General features: G+C 38.9%; 1 protein-coding gene across 1 annotated transcript in view; it reads left to right on the forward strand.

Annotated features, from left to right (window-relative positions):
* Nucleotides 1-18,656, forward strand: part of LOC141340435 (FERM, ARHGEF and pleckstrin domain-containing protein 1) — a 69,460-nt gene that overhangs the window by 37,266 nt on the left and 13,538 nt on the right. The window contains exons 4-16 of the mRNA XM_073845395.1: nucleotides 931-973; nucleotides 1,128-1,206; nucleotides 1,295-1,392; nucleotides 1,695-1,809; nucleotides 2,904-3,051; nucleotides 3,127-3,222; nucleotides 3,310-3,476; nucleotides 3,789-3,857; nucleotides 4,008-4,080; nucleotides 6,765-6,942; nucleotides 14,605-14,735; nucleotides 15,918-16,007; nucleotides 18,369-18,502. Coding sequence (XP_073701496.1) covers nucleotides 931-973; nucleotides 1,128-1,206; nucleotides 1,295-1,392; nucleotides 1,695-1,809; nucleotides 2,904-3,051; nucleotides 3,127-3,222; nucleotides 3,310-3,476; nucleotides 3,789-3,857; nucleotides 4,008-4,080; nucleotides 6,765-6,942; nucleotides 14,605-14,735; nucleotides 15,918-16,007; nucleotides 18,369-18,502 — 1,421 coding nt within the window. The remainder of the gene's footprint in view (nucleotides 1-930; nucleotides 974-1,127; nucleotides 1,207-1,294; nucleotides 1,393-1,694; nucleotides 1,810-2,903; nucleotides 3,052-3,126; nucleotides 3,223-3,309; nucleotides 3,477-3,788; nucleotides 3,858-4,007; nucleotides 4,081-6,764; nucleotides 6,943-14,604; nucleotides 14,736-15,917; nucleotides 16,008-18,368; nucleotides 18,503-18,656) is intronic.

Genomic DNA, 18,656 nt, shown 5'->3' on the forward strand with positions numbered 1-18,656 from the left:
TACATTATAGTTAATAGCAACCTGTATATTATGTTCATCTATTTGTACATTCTAATTGTTAATTGTTAATTATCATCTGTAAATTATGTTCACAGTACTTCATCTGTAAATATTATCCATAGCCTCTCCCTGTACATATCCCTAATAAGTGCACTTACAACTTATAAATTATACCTATATCCTGCACTTGCTGCTTATTGCACTCCTGGTTAGACCTAACTGCATTTCGTTGCCTTGTACTTGTACATGTGTAATGACAATAAAGTTGAATCTAATCTAATCTAATCTAATAATTCATGTTAACCATTTTCCACCATTTCTCTGACCTTTATAATTAAAGGGATAGTTCACCCAAATATGAAAATTTGATGTTTATCTGCTTATCCCCAGGGCATCCAAGATGTAGGTGACTTTGTTTCTTCAGTAGAACACAAACAAAGGTTTTTAACTCAAACCGTTGCAGTCTGTCAGTCACATAATGGCAGTCAATCGCACCCATGGCTTTTTAGAGTCAAGAAAAATATTCACAGACAAAAGCAAATTCAACCCTGCGGCTCGTGATGGTACATTGAGGTCTTAAGACACAAAACGATCAGTCTGAGCAAGAAACTGAACAGTATTTATATAATTTTTTACCTCTGATCCACCGCAATGTCCAACAGTGCTGAGCGCATTTACAAGAGCCGGTGCTCAATTTATAATTTGGGTTTGTCTGTGTATGTTGTTTTTTTTGGACTCTCAAAGCCATGGAGCCATTGACTGCCATTATATGACTGACAGACTGCAACGGTTTGAGTTAAAAATCGTCTTTGTGTTCTACTGAAGAAACAAAGTCACCTACATCTTGCCCTGTATGAGGCCTTGTATGAGGCCTGTTTAAAGATCTGTGTGTCAGTTGGACTCATCTCTGCTGTGTGCTCTACTCCACAGGTTTGGTTGGATTTACTAAAGCCCATTAGAAAGCAGATCACACGTAAGAGGCCTCACTACTGTATGTGTGTGTGTATTTGTGAGAGAGAGAGTTTAGTATCTCTATGTGATTTCCACAAGACATACCAGTCTCTATTTTTGAATGTTCTGAGTCTAACACATTGATACCAGGCTTATGTAAACATATGTGTGTCCAGGGCCCAAGCACACTGTCCTTCGCTTTGTTGTGAAATTCTTCCCCCCTGATCATACGCTGCTGTTGGAGGAGCTGACCAGGTGAATCCATCACTCCACTCGCTGTCAGCTCATTCAGGGAGGTCTTCATGTGTCTCTCAAATGTGTTTATATGCCTGTTTTCTCTTAGGTACTTGTTTGCGCTGCAGGTGAGGCAGGATCTGGCCACCGGACGTCTCACGTGTAGCGACGCTAGCGCGGCTCTTTTGGTGTCTCATATCATCCAGTGTGAGTTATGCTGACTGTGATTGTGTCAGATGCAGCCTTAACTAGTAAGCCGTAACTAAAACAGATAGTTCAGACTCTAAAATATGATTGTATGAGCTGCACTAAAATGTATAAAATAGCCAATATATACACATAGCTGCCATTTCCACAAGGGTGTTTTCACGTGTAAATCCATAACTTGTAATAAGTTTACGTTTTCTTTGTCAAGTTACATTATAAAAGAAATTAAACTCGAGAACTGTTTTATAATTAAGTACCACAAATTTATGTGTATGTGTGTGAACCTGTGTGTGTTTATTTAGCTGAGATTGGGGATTTTGAGGAAACACAGTGTAGACAACATCTGCTTAACACCAACTACATCCCTGACCAGATGGCCCTGATGGACAAAATCATGGAGTTCCACCATAAACACATGTGAGTTTCCCAAACAAAACATCAATGCTTGCAGTCTGCACACTTTTAGTCTATTTGATTTGATGAAGTAATTTAACTATTTGTGGATTGTTTTTCCACCTGCAATATAATTCAGAGGACATTTAGTAGTTGCTGTTGTGACAATATACAGTTGAGGTCAAAAGTTTACATACACCTTGCAGAAAAATGTTAATTATTTTACCAAAAAAGAGGGATCATACAAAATGCATGTTATTTTTTATTTAGTACTGACCTATATTTCACATAAAAGACATTTACATATAGTCCACAAGAGATCATTTTAAAAATGACCCTGTTCAAAAGTTTACGTCCTCTTGATTCTTAATACTGTGTTGTTACCGGAATGATCCAAAGCTGTTTTTTTTGTTTGTTTGTTTGTTTGTTTAGTGATAGTTGTTAATGAGACCTTTGTTTGTCCTGAACAGTTAAACTGCCTGCCGTTCTTCAGAAAAATCCTTCAGGTCCCACGCACTCTGGTTTTTCAGCATTTTTTGTGTTTTTCAGCTCTTTCCAACAATGACTGTATGATTTTAAGATCCATCTTTTCACACTCTGGACAACTGAGGGACTCACATGCAACTATTACTGAAGGTTCAAACGCTCACTGATGCTTCAGAAATTAAAACAATGCATTAAGAGCCAGGGGTGTAAACTTTTGAACAGAATGAAGATGTGTGCATTTTTCTTATTTTGCCTAAATATCATATTTTTGTCATTTAGTACAGTAGCTACAAAAGATACTTACATGTTTCCCAGAAGACAAAATAAGTTCAATGTACCCTGATCTTAAAACTCTTAATGCATTGTGTTTCCTTCTGGAGCATCAGTGAGCATTTGAACCTTCTGTAATAGTTGCATATGAGTCCCTCAGTTGTCCTCAGTGTGAAAAGATGTATCTCCAAATCATACAGTCATTGTTGGAAAGGGTTCAAATACACAAAAATGCTGAAAAACCAAAGAATTTGTGGGACCTGATGGATTTTTCTAAAGAACAGCGGTTAGTACAAGTACAGTATAGCATGTAGCAAAACACCAGTCAATGTTCTAAATTGGTGATTGCGTTTGTGTTTAAGTGGACAGACGCCAGCAGAGTCAGATTACCGGTTGCTGGAGGTGGCGTGCAGGTTGGAGATGTACGGTATCCGACTCCATCCTGCTAAAGACAGAGAAGGAACCAAACTCAGCCTGTCTGTAGCACACGGTGGTGTCCTCGTGTTTCAGGTACATGCAATCACACACTATCTCACACACAGACATACGTGAACCACAGCATAACATGAGTTGTGTTTTACTCAGGGACACAACAGGATCAACAACTTCAACTGGTCTAAAATCCGCAAGCTGAGTTTCAAGAGAAGGAGGTTCCTTATCAAACTAAGAGCAGACCCTAGCGTGAGTTTTGTGTAGTATGAATGTATTACACACTCATTCATCATGTTGATTTGTAACGTGGTGTCTCTGTCTTGTCTCGTCCTGTAGCAGAATGCTAATCAGGATACTCTGGAGTTTTTAATGGCGAGTCGGGACTGCTGTAAAATGTTTTGGAAGATCAGTGTGGAGTATCACGCCTTCTTCAGGCTCTATGAGGAGCCCAGACCCAAACCTAAACCGGTGCTCTTCAGCAGGGGCTCTTCCTTCAGGTTCAGGTACTGGTGAAATGCTTTTGGTAGCATTTATATGTGTGAATTTGTCTGACGGAGAAGTGTGAACACTTGTAAAAAGAAGTGCACTTAACTGTATTGCTTGTGCACATGCAGTGTACTTCAAATCTAAAAGTGTTTTTTAAACTGTACTGGTAGATAATGTAACATTAATTAAATAAAAGGCCAGTTAAGTGTACTTAAAGAGAGTATACATTCATTATGTTTTGTGATTGTAATTTTAACTGTACTGCATTATTTTGCTCTTGTGAACATGTTGTCTAATTAGTTGGACTAATTACCCCCCCTTTTCTGCAGCGGTCGGACACAGAAGCAGGTGATAGATTATGTGAAGGAAAATGAGTTTAAAAAGCTTCCCTTTGATAGGTGAGTCTGATTTGTTATTTTAATAAATAATTGCTATTCCTTTAAGATTTAATTAGTAGAAACTTGTAAGGCTGTGTGGTTCATTGTGTGTGTGTGTGTGTGTGTGTGTGTGTGTGTGTGTGTGTGTGTGTTTGTTTTTTTCTCTTTCAGGAAGCATAGTAGAGTGCAGTACAACAGCAGTCTGTCACCTCTGCGTTCTGCACAGCATCAAGTGCCAAATCAAGTTAGTCTCTTCACATATGAATGTTTTCAGTACATTTTTAATTAAGAGAGATGTTTTGAAGGAATGTTTTGGGTTCAACACAAACTTATTCCAAAGCATTTGTTGCATAATGTCAGTTTGGAAAGAAATAAATTTGAAATGGAAATGGAAAAACAGATAAATAATAATATTTAGGTTGCATCTAGTAGGTTAGTGCTAGAAAGTTGTACACATAAAAAAAAAAAGGTTTTGTCAAAAGTCTGAATCCGAATGGCTGTAAACACAAACATAATACCGTACTCATAATAATTTAAAAAATATGTTTTATATGTGGCATCAGAGAAAATCCTTACACTCATTGGCCATTGTCTCTGTTGAGACATCTAGCGTAGTGTAGTTTGGTGATGCAAAGAGCAAAAATTTAACGATGGAACAGACAACAGGAGAATTACCTGTATGATTGAGAAGCAGAAAATCTCTGACTGACACAACAATCATAAACAGCAAGGCTTAAAAAAGGTGGAAATATTTGACTCAAAATATCCTAAATGATACCCAAGTTGCTTCTCTTTGGTTGGACAAATAAGGGATTGATTAATGTGTAATTCGTTCTCTAAAACTCACTAGTGTCAGTATAATTTATGTTAAAATCATAGGCGATCATTCTGATCCATGTAATACATGGCAGTGAAGCATCTACACCCATTTAGGTATTTACTAAGAGCTGCAACAGTAATGCTAGCTAAACAACTACTGAATGCAAATGAATGACTGAACCAATAGACTGGGCCCTAGAGGACCCTAGTGTTCAGCCTTTTTTGGCTGAAGAACCTGGCATCCCGAAGCTTCAGAGGCTACGCGGCAATGATCCCAGTGGTCCAGTTTATAATCTAGCCCTGGCAAGAGTAGCAGAAAGGGACATGATGTAACTATCCGCAAACTTCCATTCACATAGAGCAAACCATGTGCTGGCATAACCATAGGTTCATCCTCTGTATAGTAGTTCCACCCTAAAAAAAGGACAATTAAGCATTCAACACATTTCTGCTTCTTCACCCTCTGGGATGCTGGACCCTAGACTTCCACAGGGTTCGTACGGGTGCTTGAATTCCTTGAAAATGCTTGAATTTTAATGTAGTGTTTTCAAGGTTTAAAAAATGCTTGGATTTTGTATGAAGTGCTTGAAAGTGCTTGAATATGCAGTTGCATCGGTTTCATATTAATTCGCTTTCATACTAAATAGTTATTTTAGTAGAATAGAATTATGTTTAAAACGAGAATTTGGGGATCGCAAAATTGCCAGCCCTATGTCCCCCGATAGGGCTGGATAAAACTTCAAAAGGCTATGATGTCATATTGAATAAACACTGCAGGTTTCAAAGTCAAAACGCGGCACGGATGTCTTTATATGAATGTATTTGAAGGGAACCGACTGTCCTCAGAAACGTGTCGTTGGCATTTTCATTTCATGTCTGATAAAACTGCGTTAATGCTGATTTGTATACAGCCGTTACTAGGAAACCGTAATATTTCAGCACTCCCTAAAGCGCCCCCTCGTGACAGGGAATGAATTTGCGAATATTCAGCTGTTTAGTAAGATTATTACAAATATTGGCCCATGTTTTTATGCAGCAAACACATAAGAGTTGTAAATGTAAAAGTTATGTGCTTTCTTAAAATCTAAACAATTAAGACAGTAATATTTATGTTTTAAATAAATTATACTTGATATATCCATTTTAAAGGTATAAAGGCTGAAATGCCATTGTATAAGATGTTTTGTTCTTGTGAAAATCTGAATTATAAATGATGTCATTTTATGGCTTAATGTTACTGTACATTGTTCAACCCCACTACGGTGTTCATTTTACTTGTGCAGCTCTTAAAAAGGGTCATAAATTGCCTTAAATTGGTATTTAAAAATTCTGCAGATACACTGTAAATAGTGAAAAAAATACCTTGATATTTGTGAATAGGAAATCAGGTAGGAGTCTAAATGTCAATCAAAAAATATGTTTAAAAAATGGTCTTTTTTCATTTGGGCCAGTTAAATTGTATTATTAATTTTATAGTGTCTTTTTGACTACCTTTTAGTAGGCTACTTTTAGGCTGGAATGTGAAATGTATTTGTGAAAATCCTTCAAGTTTTAGAAAGTTTTCAAGTTTTAGAATTTTAGTTTATCATTTTTTTTTACAGTCATTTTATAGCAGTCATTAATGTGTTACCATAGACATTGCCCTACTCCACTCATACAGTATTACTTTTATTTGTGCAGGTCTTAAAAAGCCTCTAAAAATTTTTTTTTTAAATACTACAGATACTCAGTAAATTATATTAATTATATATTTTAAATTATATAATTTGTATACTGAATGTTGACTATTTATATGGGGCAATGTTATATGCAATCTAGACAGTTGTTTTTTAATAGCACAATAACATCTGATTTAAAATTTAGAACTCATGTATGTGAATATGTAATTTGCCACAGTGCTGGAAAATCTTGAAAATGCACCTTGAAAGTGCTTAAAAAGTGCTTGAATTTTACTTTGGAAAAGGTGTAAGAACCCTGCTTCCATTGTAAATGACAAGTTGATTACTTTCAGTGATTGGTAGTCCATGACTCATGTAGAACCCAGAATACTCTGGAACCCTTAAGCAGGTACTGACGGAAGAATTATTTCCATCTCTCTTCCTCCCTCAGGCTGTCAAGCAGAGCTGGGAGGGCTCATTTTTAGTAAGCTCAGAAGATTCTGCAGTAATAAGGCCACGTGGAAACTCTTCCCCATCAACTCAGCACAATGGATGCAGCGACCAAACATACCCCATTCAGGAGGACAACAGAAGTCCGGCAGCCAAACAGCAGCCCGTCGATCGAGCAGGTCTGGCGTCCCGTGCAGCTAAAGGCAGCAGCTCATCCATCCCCTATATTGACTGCAGTGATGCAGAGTTTAGTGAACAGGAAGTCAGAGGTCGTATCAGCAGGTCACACTCGCACACACGTGATGGCAACAGCGACAGCGCTTATGGCACAGGGTTTGGTTTTCCCCGACCACATCAGCAGGACAGGTACTTGGGCAAGTTCAGACAGAAAGAGTCTCCGCCTCTTTCCCCTGTAAGCCAAGCTGAAAGCCCTGCCCACAGCTATCCCAGCCCCTCTTCTCCAAATCAAAGTGCTAACATTTTTGAGTCGTCATTTTTTGGAGGCAGGGTACGTGGGCCGCTTCATAGCATGCTATTGGAAGAGTTGGCCACAAAAAGCTCCTTTAACCACCACACAGGCACCAGGAGCCTGACCTCTAGCCCCGCCCCTTCCTCAATTCACAGGACCAGCTCACTAAGCTATGCCCAGTATAATGGACACACCGGGCGGAGCTTTAGTTCAAAAGCAGGACGGGAGGAAAGGGGGGGACTATTTAGTAGCTGCTCCCCAATTATGAATCGTTCAGCAAACAAGTCCCAGTTAGAAAGAAACATGCGCACTTCGAATCAGCCACACCCTTCACCTCTCTCCCGTGCCGAGAGAATGGCCATGTTGGAGCGGCGAATGCTGGCCAACGGGCTTACGCCTCCCGGCAAAGCCAATCACAAGCCAAGCTCCCCGCACCGGCGCTTCGGGGCTGTGCAGATGATTGATGGCTCCACCAGTAGTGGAACAGACACTAGTGACTCTGAAGAGGCGGAGTCTACTGGCTCGTGCAGCCAATCGTTAGGGTTTGAAAACCAAGCTGCCCGTAGTTCCCCTCTCCCCAGAAACAAGTATTCGTTCGGAAGCTTGCAGCTAGATGAGCTTGACGATGAAGGAGGGTGTGTGAACCTCAGTGATGAGGAAGGGATGCAAGTGTTTAGCTGCTAGAATGCTAGAGTGAAAACGTCATTGGGGTGTGCTTTTCAACGATGCCACACTAAGTTTTCTATTCCTATAACCTGAGATGGCCTTAGCTGAGTGACAAGGCGGATAATTATTCCCTTTCTTAAGGGAAAACTCTGTAAAGTGATTTTATCCAGCCTCTGCATTGAGCAAGAGGGGAATTTTGTGGTGCCAAGTTCTGCAGAGAATGCTAATTAGCTGCAGCTCTGATGCTGCAATAATCTGGAATACTTCAGAAATTCAGAGTGGTGTTGGAGATACTTCTCTAGATCGAGATCTGTAGGTTTGGAAAAAAGCAAGAAGCTATAATGTGAATGTGATTTTGCCAAGACATGTTTCTGGATCTATATCCATATTGGTCCTGGAGCAACTTTCCTGTTGACCAATCAGATGTCTGGATTAGGGTTAGGTTTAGCCTTAGTGTTGAATCTGGGTCTCCAACAGCATTGTCAATTTATAATTTCGCTCTAGGTTGTTAAGGGCAAGGCTGTAATATGAATGAGTCTGAGGTAGAACAATTTTTGGGGCCTTCATGCCTCTCCTTTATGAGGAACACTCTGCATAAACCATTACTTTTAGACTTTAACTGTAGGAAATATCGTTTGGATCCTACTGTACAATTGAAATTATTGTGGTACTTTTAGAACAAGGCTGAACAGCTCTGGTCATCAAGGTCCACTGTCCTGCAGAGTTTAGTTCCAACCCTACTTGTAGCTGTCTAGTAATCCTGAAGACCTTGCTCACCTTGGTCATGTGTGTTTGAAGTGCTTTGAAGCATGTGTAGCAACCTTAGCACTGAGCCGCTCTCAGTATGGTGTAGAGCAGGGATGGGCAAATTTGGTCCTGGAAGGCCACTGTCCTGCAGAGTTTAGCTCTAACTTCCTCAGCACACCTGCCTAGAAGTTTCTATTATGCCTAGTAAGACCTTGATTAGCTGGTTCAGGTGTGTTTAATTTGGTGTTAAAGGTAAACTCTGCAAGACAGTGGCCCTCCAGGAGCAGGACTGGACACCTCTGGTGTAGAGCAGGGGTAGGCAAGTTCGATCCTGAAGGGCCACTGTCCTGCAGAGTTTATCTCCAACCCTAACCAAACACACATGAGCAAGCCAATCAATGTCTTCAAGATCACCAGAAAGCTACAGTCAGGTGTGTTTGATTAGTGTTGGAGCTAAACTCTGCAGGACAGTGGTCCTCCATGACCGAGCTTGCCTACCCTTGGTGTAGAGCAGGGATGGGCAACTTCAGTTCTGGAGGGCCACTGTCCTGCTGAGTTTAGCTCCACTAAACGCACATTAATAAGCTAATCAATGTCTTCTAGATCACTAGAAAGGTGTGTTTGAGTAGGGTTGGACTTAAACCAGGGATAGGCAACATCTTTCCTGGAGTGCTGATGTCCTGCAGAGTTTAGCTCCAACCCTGAAAAAAAATCATCTGCCTGTAGCCCTAGTAATTCTGAAGACCTTGATTAGCTTGTTCAGGTGTGTTTGATTAGGGTTGGAGCTAAACTTTCTAGGACAGTGGCCCTCCAGGACCAAAGTTGCCTACCCCTGGTCTAAAGCAGTGGTTCTCAATCCTGGTCCTGGAGGACCCCTGCTCTGCACATTTTGCATGTCTCCCTTATTTAACACACCTGACTGAGATCATTAGCTGATTAGTTCAGTTCATGGATCTCTCTCCTCATGAGCTGATGATCTCAATCAGGTGTTAAATAAGGGAAACATGCAAAATGTGCAGAGCAGGGGTCCCCCAGGACCAGGATTGAGAACCACTGGTCTAAAGCATGGGTAGCCAGCTTGCTTCCTGGAGGACTACCATCCTGCAAACTTCATTTCCAACACACCTGCTTGTTACTTTTAGGTAATCCTGAACACCTTGTGTAGCTGGATTACGTATGTTTTATTGGGGTTACAGCTGAATTCTGTAGGATGATAGCTCTCCAGGAGCAGAGTTGGCTTCCCCTGGTAGATATATTCATCTTCATTAATACTTTCAGTCATCCTTTTGCCAGTTTGCCATTTGTACATTTGTGCTGGCACTCACAGCTGCTTCGTCATAGAATCATTTAAGGAACAGTGTGATTTTTGAAGTTTCACTCATCCTGAGCTTTGGCAAAAGAGCTTCATATCATGGTCTTCATTGTGTGGCTCATTTCTCCTTCTGGCTGAGCCTTGGAAATATCTCTGTTTACTATGAGGAATTAGATTCAGAAACTGGACATTTTTAACGGTATCTTATAAAATCCTGCATGATTTTTATTAGGTAGATTTGATTGTAAGCATTTTAAATATAAGGGGGTTTTGTCCTATTGTGTCAGAATTGTGATGAATGTCAGTAAGAGATTTCAGTTAATGAAATGAAAATCATGTCATTGTATACTCAACCTCATGTCATTTCAAATCTGGATGACTTTTATTTCCCTCCATGGAACACAAAACTGCACTGCACTGTCTTTTTAGAAAACAACCAAGGTTTGTTGGTCGCAATGGGTTGTATGGGTTTGGAATGACATGAGTATGAGTAGGTAATGACAGAACTTTCATTTTTGAGTGAACTCTCTCTTTAAGCAGTATGATGGTTCAGTCTATAGAGAGAAAGTGTCACGGCATTTGTGTCTGCGTCTCACTGTGTTTCACTCTCTCTCCCTCCCTGAGCACCTCTACCTTACCTTGCACATGGGTTTAACTGTTATCCTTCCGCAGGGATTGGAAAGGGCATTTGATTTAGGGTGTTTGATATTTTAACAAAAATTGCATACCTGTTGTAGTAGTTTTTTCTAAAATTCCCAGAACAAAATGTGATAATGCCATCTAGCACATGTGTTTCTAATCCCTGCCTGATTTCTCACTCAGCTTTATTGTTATTGCACTATTGGCTGATATTCACTATTGTTTCTTTTCTGCCCTGTTTTTTTTTTTTTCTGAAACCGCTTGAGCTTGTCATCCTTGTCATTTATAATCAATAAATGCTTGTTATGTTTTCCGCTGGCATTTAAAATGGAATGAACGAATCTTTGTAACTAATGGTGTTTTTAAATGCTGGGCTGCATGCTCTCCCTTCATATGGCTGTTCTGTTCTATTTCAATGAAAGCTGAAAGGCAGTGCATTCTGTGAAATTTTCACACATGAAAATTGCAATATCCTTATGAATGTCTGTGACATTACTGATCTTCTTTTTTTGTTCACACAATAGTATACACCAGGATTGTTTATAAATCAGCTAGATGGCCTGAAAAAATGACGCCACCTGCTGTTCATTTGTGTGAATAACATGTTGATGATCTTTCTCACACTTTGGCTATGTTCAGAATGGAATACTAGCATACTGTTTGCTGCACACTACACACTGTATACTTCATGCACGTTTTAAAAAATAATATATGAAACATTAAGTATTTAATAAATGAACTATGCAACAACAATTCAAATAGTAGTAAGCTATATTGTTGACATTTACCATAACAACAATGTACATTTAAGTGGCCTACATTTATGTCCAGCTCTTCTGTCACACTGGGGATTGTAGGATATAGTATCTTGCGCAGTACATACTGCATATAACCAAACTACACAGACTACACAATAAGTACAGTAGTATGGGAGTTGCTATTCTGAACATAGTCGTTCCCTCTCTTCCTCTGTCTCATTCAGCACTGTTCAAGCTTAATCTCTGTTCTGATGTTTCCCTGCCTGTTCCTTCTCAATGACTTTTGGTTCTGCTGCTCTTTATGAACCACATAGACTTTCTAACAATGTATTTTGTGCACTAGTGTCAATAAAGTTACAGTTGGCCTTTGAAGACTCAGGAATTGTTTTTTAAAGCTTGTAATGCTCATATTTTTTCATAATCCTTCCCTCCATTCCCTTTCAATCCTACCAACACCTCCCACCCTCCCTGCTTTCTATGGCTGCAAAGCGCATGTCTTGCTATCTGTCAACACATGTATGTATATAATATGCTGTATACATGCATTTGTTCATGTTATATATGTACAGAATGTCACAAAAGTGAGTACACCCCTCACATTTCAGCAACCATTTTAGTATATCTTCTCAAGGGACAATACTATAGAAATGAAACTTGGATATATTTTAGAGTAGTCAATGTGCAGCTTGTATAGCAGTAGAGATTTACTGTCCTCTGAAAAATACTCAACATACAGCCATTATTGTCAAAATAGCTGGCAACAAAAAAGTGAGTACACCCTAAGTGAACTTGTCTAAAGTCTCAATATATTGTGTTAGCACTATTGTTATCTGGCACTGCTTTAATCATCCTGGGCATGGAATTGACCAGAGCTGCACAGGTTGTTGCTGGGATCCTCTTCCACTCCTCACGGAGCTGCTGGACATTAGACACATGGTGCTTCTCCACCTTACACTTGAGGATGCCCCACAGGTGTTTAATAGGGTTTAGATCTGGAGACATACTTGGCCACCCCATCACCTTCACCTTCAGCTTCCTCAGCAAGGCAGTTGTCATCTTGGTGGTGTGTTTGGGATCGTTATCATGTTGGAAACTGCCGTTCGGCCTAGTTCTGTACAGTACATAATGAAATCCATGTTTCCCTCAATAAACTTAAGCTCCCCAGTACCAGCAGCACTCATGCAGCCCCAGCCCATGATGCTACCACCACCATGCTTGACTGTAGGAAAGACACAATTTTCTTGGTACTCCTCACCAGGGCATCACCACACATGCTGGACACCATCTGAACCAAACAAGTTAATCCTATAGTCTCATCAGACCACAGGACATGGTTCCAGTAATTCATGCTTTTGGTTGTCTTCAGCAAACTGTTTGCGGGCTTTCTTGTGAGCCAGCTTCAGATGAGGCTTCCTTCTGGTACGACGCCTATGCAAACCGACTTGTTGCAGTGTGCGGCGTATGGTCTGAGCACTGACAAGCTTCTGCAACCTTTAAAGCAATGCTGGCAGCACTCATGCGTCTGTTTTTTGAAGCCAGATTCTGTACCTGACGCACAGAACGAGTGCTCAACTTCGTTGATCGACCCTTGCAAGGCCTGTCCCATCTTGAAAAACCTCTGTGTGACCCTGACCACTGTAGTGTAACTCGGTTTCAGGGTGTTACTGAACCTCTAATAGTCTTGGCCATCTTTGTGGAGAGCAACAATTCTAATTCTCAAATCCAAAAAAGAGTTATTTGCCATGAGATGCCATATTGAACATCCAGTGGTCAGTATGAGAGAATTGTACTTTAAGCACCTACTTTTAACTGTTCTAATACAAGATACACAAGTTTGTATGGTCCTGTCAAGCAGACAAAAATATAAACATGATGAATAGGACATGTGGCTTTGCATGGTTAAACAACATACTGCTGTTATCACTTAGGGTGTACTCACTTCTGTTGCCAGCTATTTTGATAATAATGGCTGTATGTTGAGTTATTTTCAGAGGACAGCAAATCTCTACTGCTATACATGCTGCACATTGACTACTCTAAAATATATTCAAGTTTCATTTCTATAGTATTGTCCCTTGAGAAGATATACTAAAATGGTAGCTGAAATGTGAGGGGTATACTCACTTTTGTGAGATACTGTATGTATGGTGTAATGTGCATTCTTTATATTGTTTGTATATGTTGAATGGCTTACATGGAGAAGTTTGTGTTGTAGCTACACTACCAGTTAAAGTTCGGACACGTTCCTTTTTACAATTTTCCAGATTTTCAACTTGTCAAAAGTATAAAATAACATAAATGGATTTATGGAAATTAAGTGATGACCAAAATGACAATGACTAACAATTCTCATCCAGCTATCACTCATCTAACTTTTAACTGTATTGAAGGAGATCATATGTGTGCGACTTCGTGATGCATTTTCCTTCACTTTATACCCTTGTAAAAAATAAATGTGCTTAATAATAGTATTATGCAGTATAATAAAATGGTTTTGAAAACATTACTGTCTGTTCACACTTAAGTATAGTACTTCTATACTTTTTTAAAAGTATGCTAAAGTATACTTGTTTTTCACACAGCGGCCCAACTTTTAAACCTTTAGTTTAAGAGCTTTCAAGAGAAAAGTATCCATAACTTTGACTGGTAGTGAATACTGTATATCATTACGATAACTCACACTGGTTTGTGTTGGTGTCTGTGTCGGGCTGCACCTGCTTTATTTATCACGACTGAACTACTCAAAGGAAACACAAGAAGTGGATTTGGGCAAGTACTGAGAAAAACCTCCTGTAGGAGTAGAGATCTGTGGGAAGTGCACTGGACTAGAGTAACAATTAACATATACGTTCATATTTAGTATTTATCAGTTATTTATGTGTTTGTTTGTTTATTCATTTATTTTACACATTTAGATTCAAGAACTGTTACTGCTGTACCAAAAGTACAATGGCAATACCACAGTACAGCAACTTTGATAAACATCGTGGTGTTGTACAGTTTGATAACCATATCTCTGTACTATGGTATTCATATGGTACTCCATGGTACAAAATAACATGCTACTCCCATGGTTAATATTCAAAAGAAACATGGCTGTACCATAGTATTTTGATGCATATTTGCATGCTAAAATAAGTGAAAATGAAGTCTACATGCACACACCACATATCAAAATGTTAAATATAATGGGAATCTCTCTCTGATCTGTGCTAATGATCTTCATCTGTGCCTGTCTCTTGTTTTTTAGAGGTGACTTGTGCTTTAGTTAATGGTCACGCTGATGACTGTAGAGGAGCGACACCGTCTCCTCTCATCTCTCCAATGCTGAATGACAACGGTGCCATACGTGCTGATGATGAAGAGGACAACAGGAGGAAGGTGAGATCTGTGGATGAATGGGTTTGCTAGCAAAATTGTTCTCAAAAGCATTAAGAATTGTTATATAGTACCATAGCAGCACAGTTTTCAACATTTGATAATAATAAGAAATTAAGTGATGAAAATTCAGCTTTGATAACATTGCACTAGCCTACATGTAGTTAAATTACATTTAAAATATACAATTGATGTCAAAAGTTTCAGAATTTTCAAAATTTTAGTTTAACACAATAAGAAGAATCATACAAAATGAATTGAACTGAATTTATAAAAATGACCCCGTTCAAAAGTTTACATACACTTTATTCTTAATACTGTGTTGTTACCTAATCATCCACAGCTGTTTTTTTGTTTAGTGATAGTTGTTTATGAGTCCCTTGTTTGTTCTGAACAGTTAAACTGTCTGCTGTTCTTTAGAAAAATCCTTCAGGTCCCACAAATTCGTTGTTTCTTCCAGAATTTTTGTGCATTTGAACCCTTCCCAACAATGACGGTATGATTTTGAGATCCATCTTTTCACACTGAGGACAACTGGACTCATGTGCAACTATTACAGAAGGTTCAAACGCTCACTGATGCTTCAGAAGGAGAAACAATGCATTAAGAGCCGGGGGTGAAAACTTTTGAACAGAGGGAAGATGTGTAATTTTTTTTTATTTTACCTAAATTACCTATTGTTGTCGGTTAGTACTGCCTTTCAGAAGCTACAAAAGATTACATGTTTCCCAGAAGACAAAAAAAGTTAAATTTACCCTGATTTTCAAATTCAAAACAAACAAGGAAGAAAAAAAAAACACAGCTGTGGATCATTCAGGTAACAACAAGGTATTAAGAATCAAATGTATGTAAACTTTTGAACAGGGTTGTTTTTATAAATTCAACTAGTATTTTTTCTTGTGGACTATGTAAACATCTATGTTAAATATCTTATTCAGGTCAGTACTAAATAAAAAAACAACATGCATTTTTTATGATCCTTCTTAATTTGGTTAAATGATTAACATTTTGCAGATTCTGCAAGGTATATGTAAACTTTTGACCTCAACTGTACATCACTGTGGCTTTATTGTGTTTATATGCATAATAAACTATCTCTCCCACTCAACTGTAGTATAGTTAATGTCAGTTTTCATGAAGTGTTACATTGTACTGATGACTGTTGTATTGTTTGTGTTTGTACAGAGCCTTCCCACTGATAATGCATACTGCATAGCTAAAGAGCTGCTGAGCACTGAGAGGACATTCCTAAAGGACCTGGAGCTGATCACTGTGGTAAATGATGGACAGACTCTTCATCAGATCTCCACACACACACACACACACACACACACACACACACACACACACACACACACACACACACACACACACACACGTTGGGTTTACATGTTTTATGGGGACATTCCATAGGCGTAATGGTTTTTATACTGTACAAACCGTACTTTCTATGGCCCTACACCTACCCTACACCTAAACCTAGCCCTCACAGGAGATTGTGCACACTTCTACTTCCTCAAAAAAACTCATTGTGCATGATTTATAAGCCTGTTTCCTCATGGGGACCTGAGAAATGTCCCCTCAAGGTCAAAATCTACTGGTATTCCTATCCTTGTGGGGACATTTGGTCCCCACAACGTGATGAATACCAGGCACACACACACACACACACACACACACACACACACACACACACACACACACACACACACACACACACACACACACACACACACACACACACACACACATTCCTGTCCAGCCACAGTGGGCGGGTTTCCATTCAAGTATAGAGCTCATATTTCCTTTTTCTGCCCACAAAACACACAGTGCAGCCATCAGAGACTGTGGATCAGGTTTAGAGATGTGTGTGTATGTGAGAGAGAGAGAGAGAGAAAGAGAGTACATAAATGGGGTTATGTTTACGTACCGAGGGCAATGTGGGTTTTGTAGGAGTTTACCACAGTTTAACGCAGCAGTATATCAGCACAGGGGTTCTGCTTACTTTATCAGCTATACACTTAATTTGAACTACACACTCTGTCCAGTGACTGAGTACATTTTTTTAGAGACGTTCTGTCATCTCAAGCACCATTACTCGAGTCTTCAGTGTCACATGATCCTTCAGAAATCATTCTGATATGATGATTTGCTTCTCAAGAAAAACTTTTGATTATCAGTGTTGAAACAGTTGTGCTGAGTCATACAGTTGAAGTCAAAAGTTTACATACCTGTTCACCTTGCAGAATCTGCAAAATGTTCATTATTTGACCAAAATAAGAGGGATCATACAAAATGCATGTTATTTTTTATTTAGTACTGACCTGAATAAGATATTTCACATAAAAGATGTTTACATATAGTCCACAAGAGAAAATAATAGTTGAATTTATAAAAATGGTCCTGTTCAAAAGTTTACATACACTTGATTCTTAATACTGTGTTGTTACCTGAATGATCCACAGCTGTTTTTTTTCTTTAGTGATAGTTGTTCATGAGTTCCTTGTTTGTCCTAAACAGTTAAACTGCCTGCTGTTCTTCAGAAAAAATCCTTCAGGTCCCACAAATTATTTGGTTTTTCAGCATTTGTGTGTATTTGAACCCTTTCCAACAATGATTGTGTGGTTTTGAGATCCATCTTTTCACACTGAGGTCAACTGAGGGACTCATATGCAACTATTACAAAAGGTTCAAACACTCACTGATGCTCCGGGAAGGAAACATGATGCATTAAGAAGCGGGAGTGTAAACTTTTCAACAGAATACAAATGTGTAAATTTTTCTTATTTTGCCTCATATTTTTTTCATTTAGTACTTACAGAAGATACTTACATATTTCCCAGAAGACAAAATAAGTTAAATTTACCCTGATCTTCAAATTCATAATGCATTGTGTTTCCTTCTAGAGCATCATTGAGGGTTTGAATCTTCTGTAATAGTTGCATATGAGCCCCTCAGTTGTCCTCAGAGTGAAAAGATGGATCTCAAAATCATACAGTCATTGTTGGAAAGGGTTCAAATACACAAAAATGCTGAAAAACCAAAGAATTTGTGGGACCTGAAGGATTTTTCCGAAGAACAGCGGGCAGTTTAACTGTTGAGGACAAACAAGGGACTCATGAGCAGCTATCACTAAAAAAAAACACAGCTGTGGATCATTAAGGTAACAACAGTATTAAGGGTCATTTTTTAAAAATTCGTCTATTATTTTCTCTTGTGGACCATATGTCTTTTATGTGAAATATCTTATTCAGGTCAGTACTAAAAAATAAAAACAATAGCATGCATTTTGTACGATCCCTCTGAACTATATGTTGGTAAAAAGCTTGATACTTGAAATTGAAAATTTGCTATACATGTCTTTATTGTCACATTTGATCAATTTAATGCATCCTTACTGGATAAAATAAATTATTCTTTGAAATAACTGATGACACAATTTTGAAATGTAGTATATACTCATATTATATCATGATCTACACCCAATAAACTACACATTTATTAAAAGCAACATATTCATTATGAACTTTCCTAAAAATAGTAAGAATAGCTACACAATGCACATAGGAAACACACAATGATGAACTGTCATATAAGCAGGAACAGGTATTGTAATATGATTGATGTGGGTGTAAGTCGTTTCAGGGAGTGTTGGATAAAGAGGATTGTGTTCCTGACGCTCTGAAGACCCTGTTGAGTTCCACCTATGAGCCGCTACATTCCCACCACACACACTTCCTCCAGGAGCTCGAGGAGAGGCTATCACTGTGGTGAGTAACACACACACACACACACACACACACACACACACACACACACACACACACACACACACACACACACACACACACACACACACACACACACACACATCCACTGATATTCTTATCATTATAGGGACATTCCATAGGCATAATGGTTTTT

Source organism: Garra rufa, chromosome 8, assembly GCF_049309525.1.
Source record: "Garra rufa chromosome 8, GarRuf1.0, whole genome shotgun sequence".
Taxonomy (NCBI): Eukaryota; Metazoa; Chordata; class Actinopteri; order Cypriniformes; family Cyprinidae; genus Garra; species Garra rufa.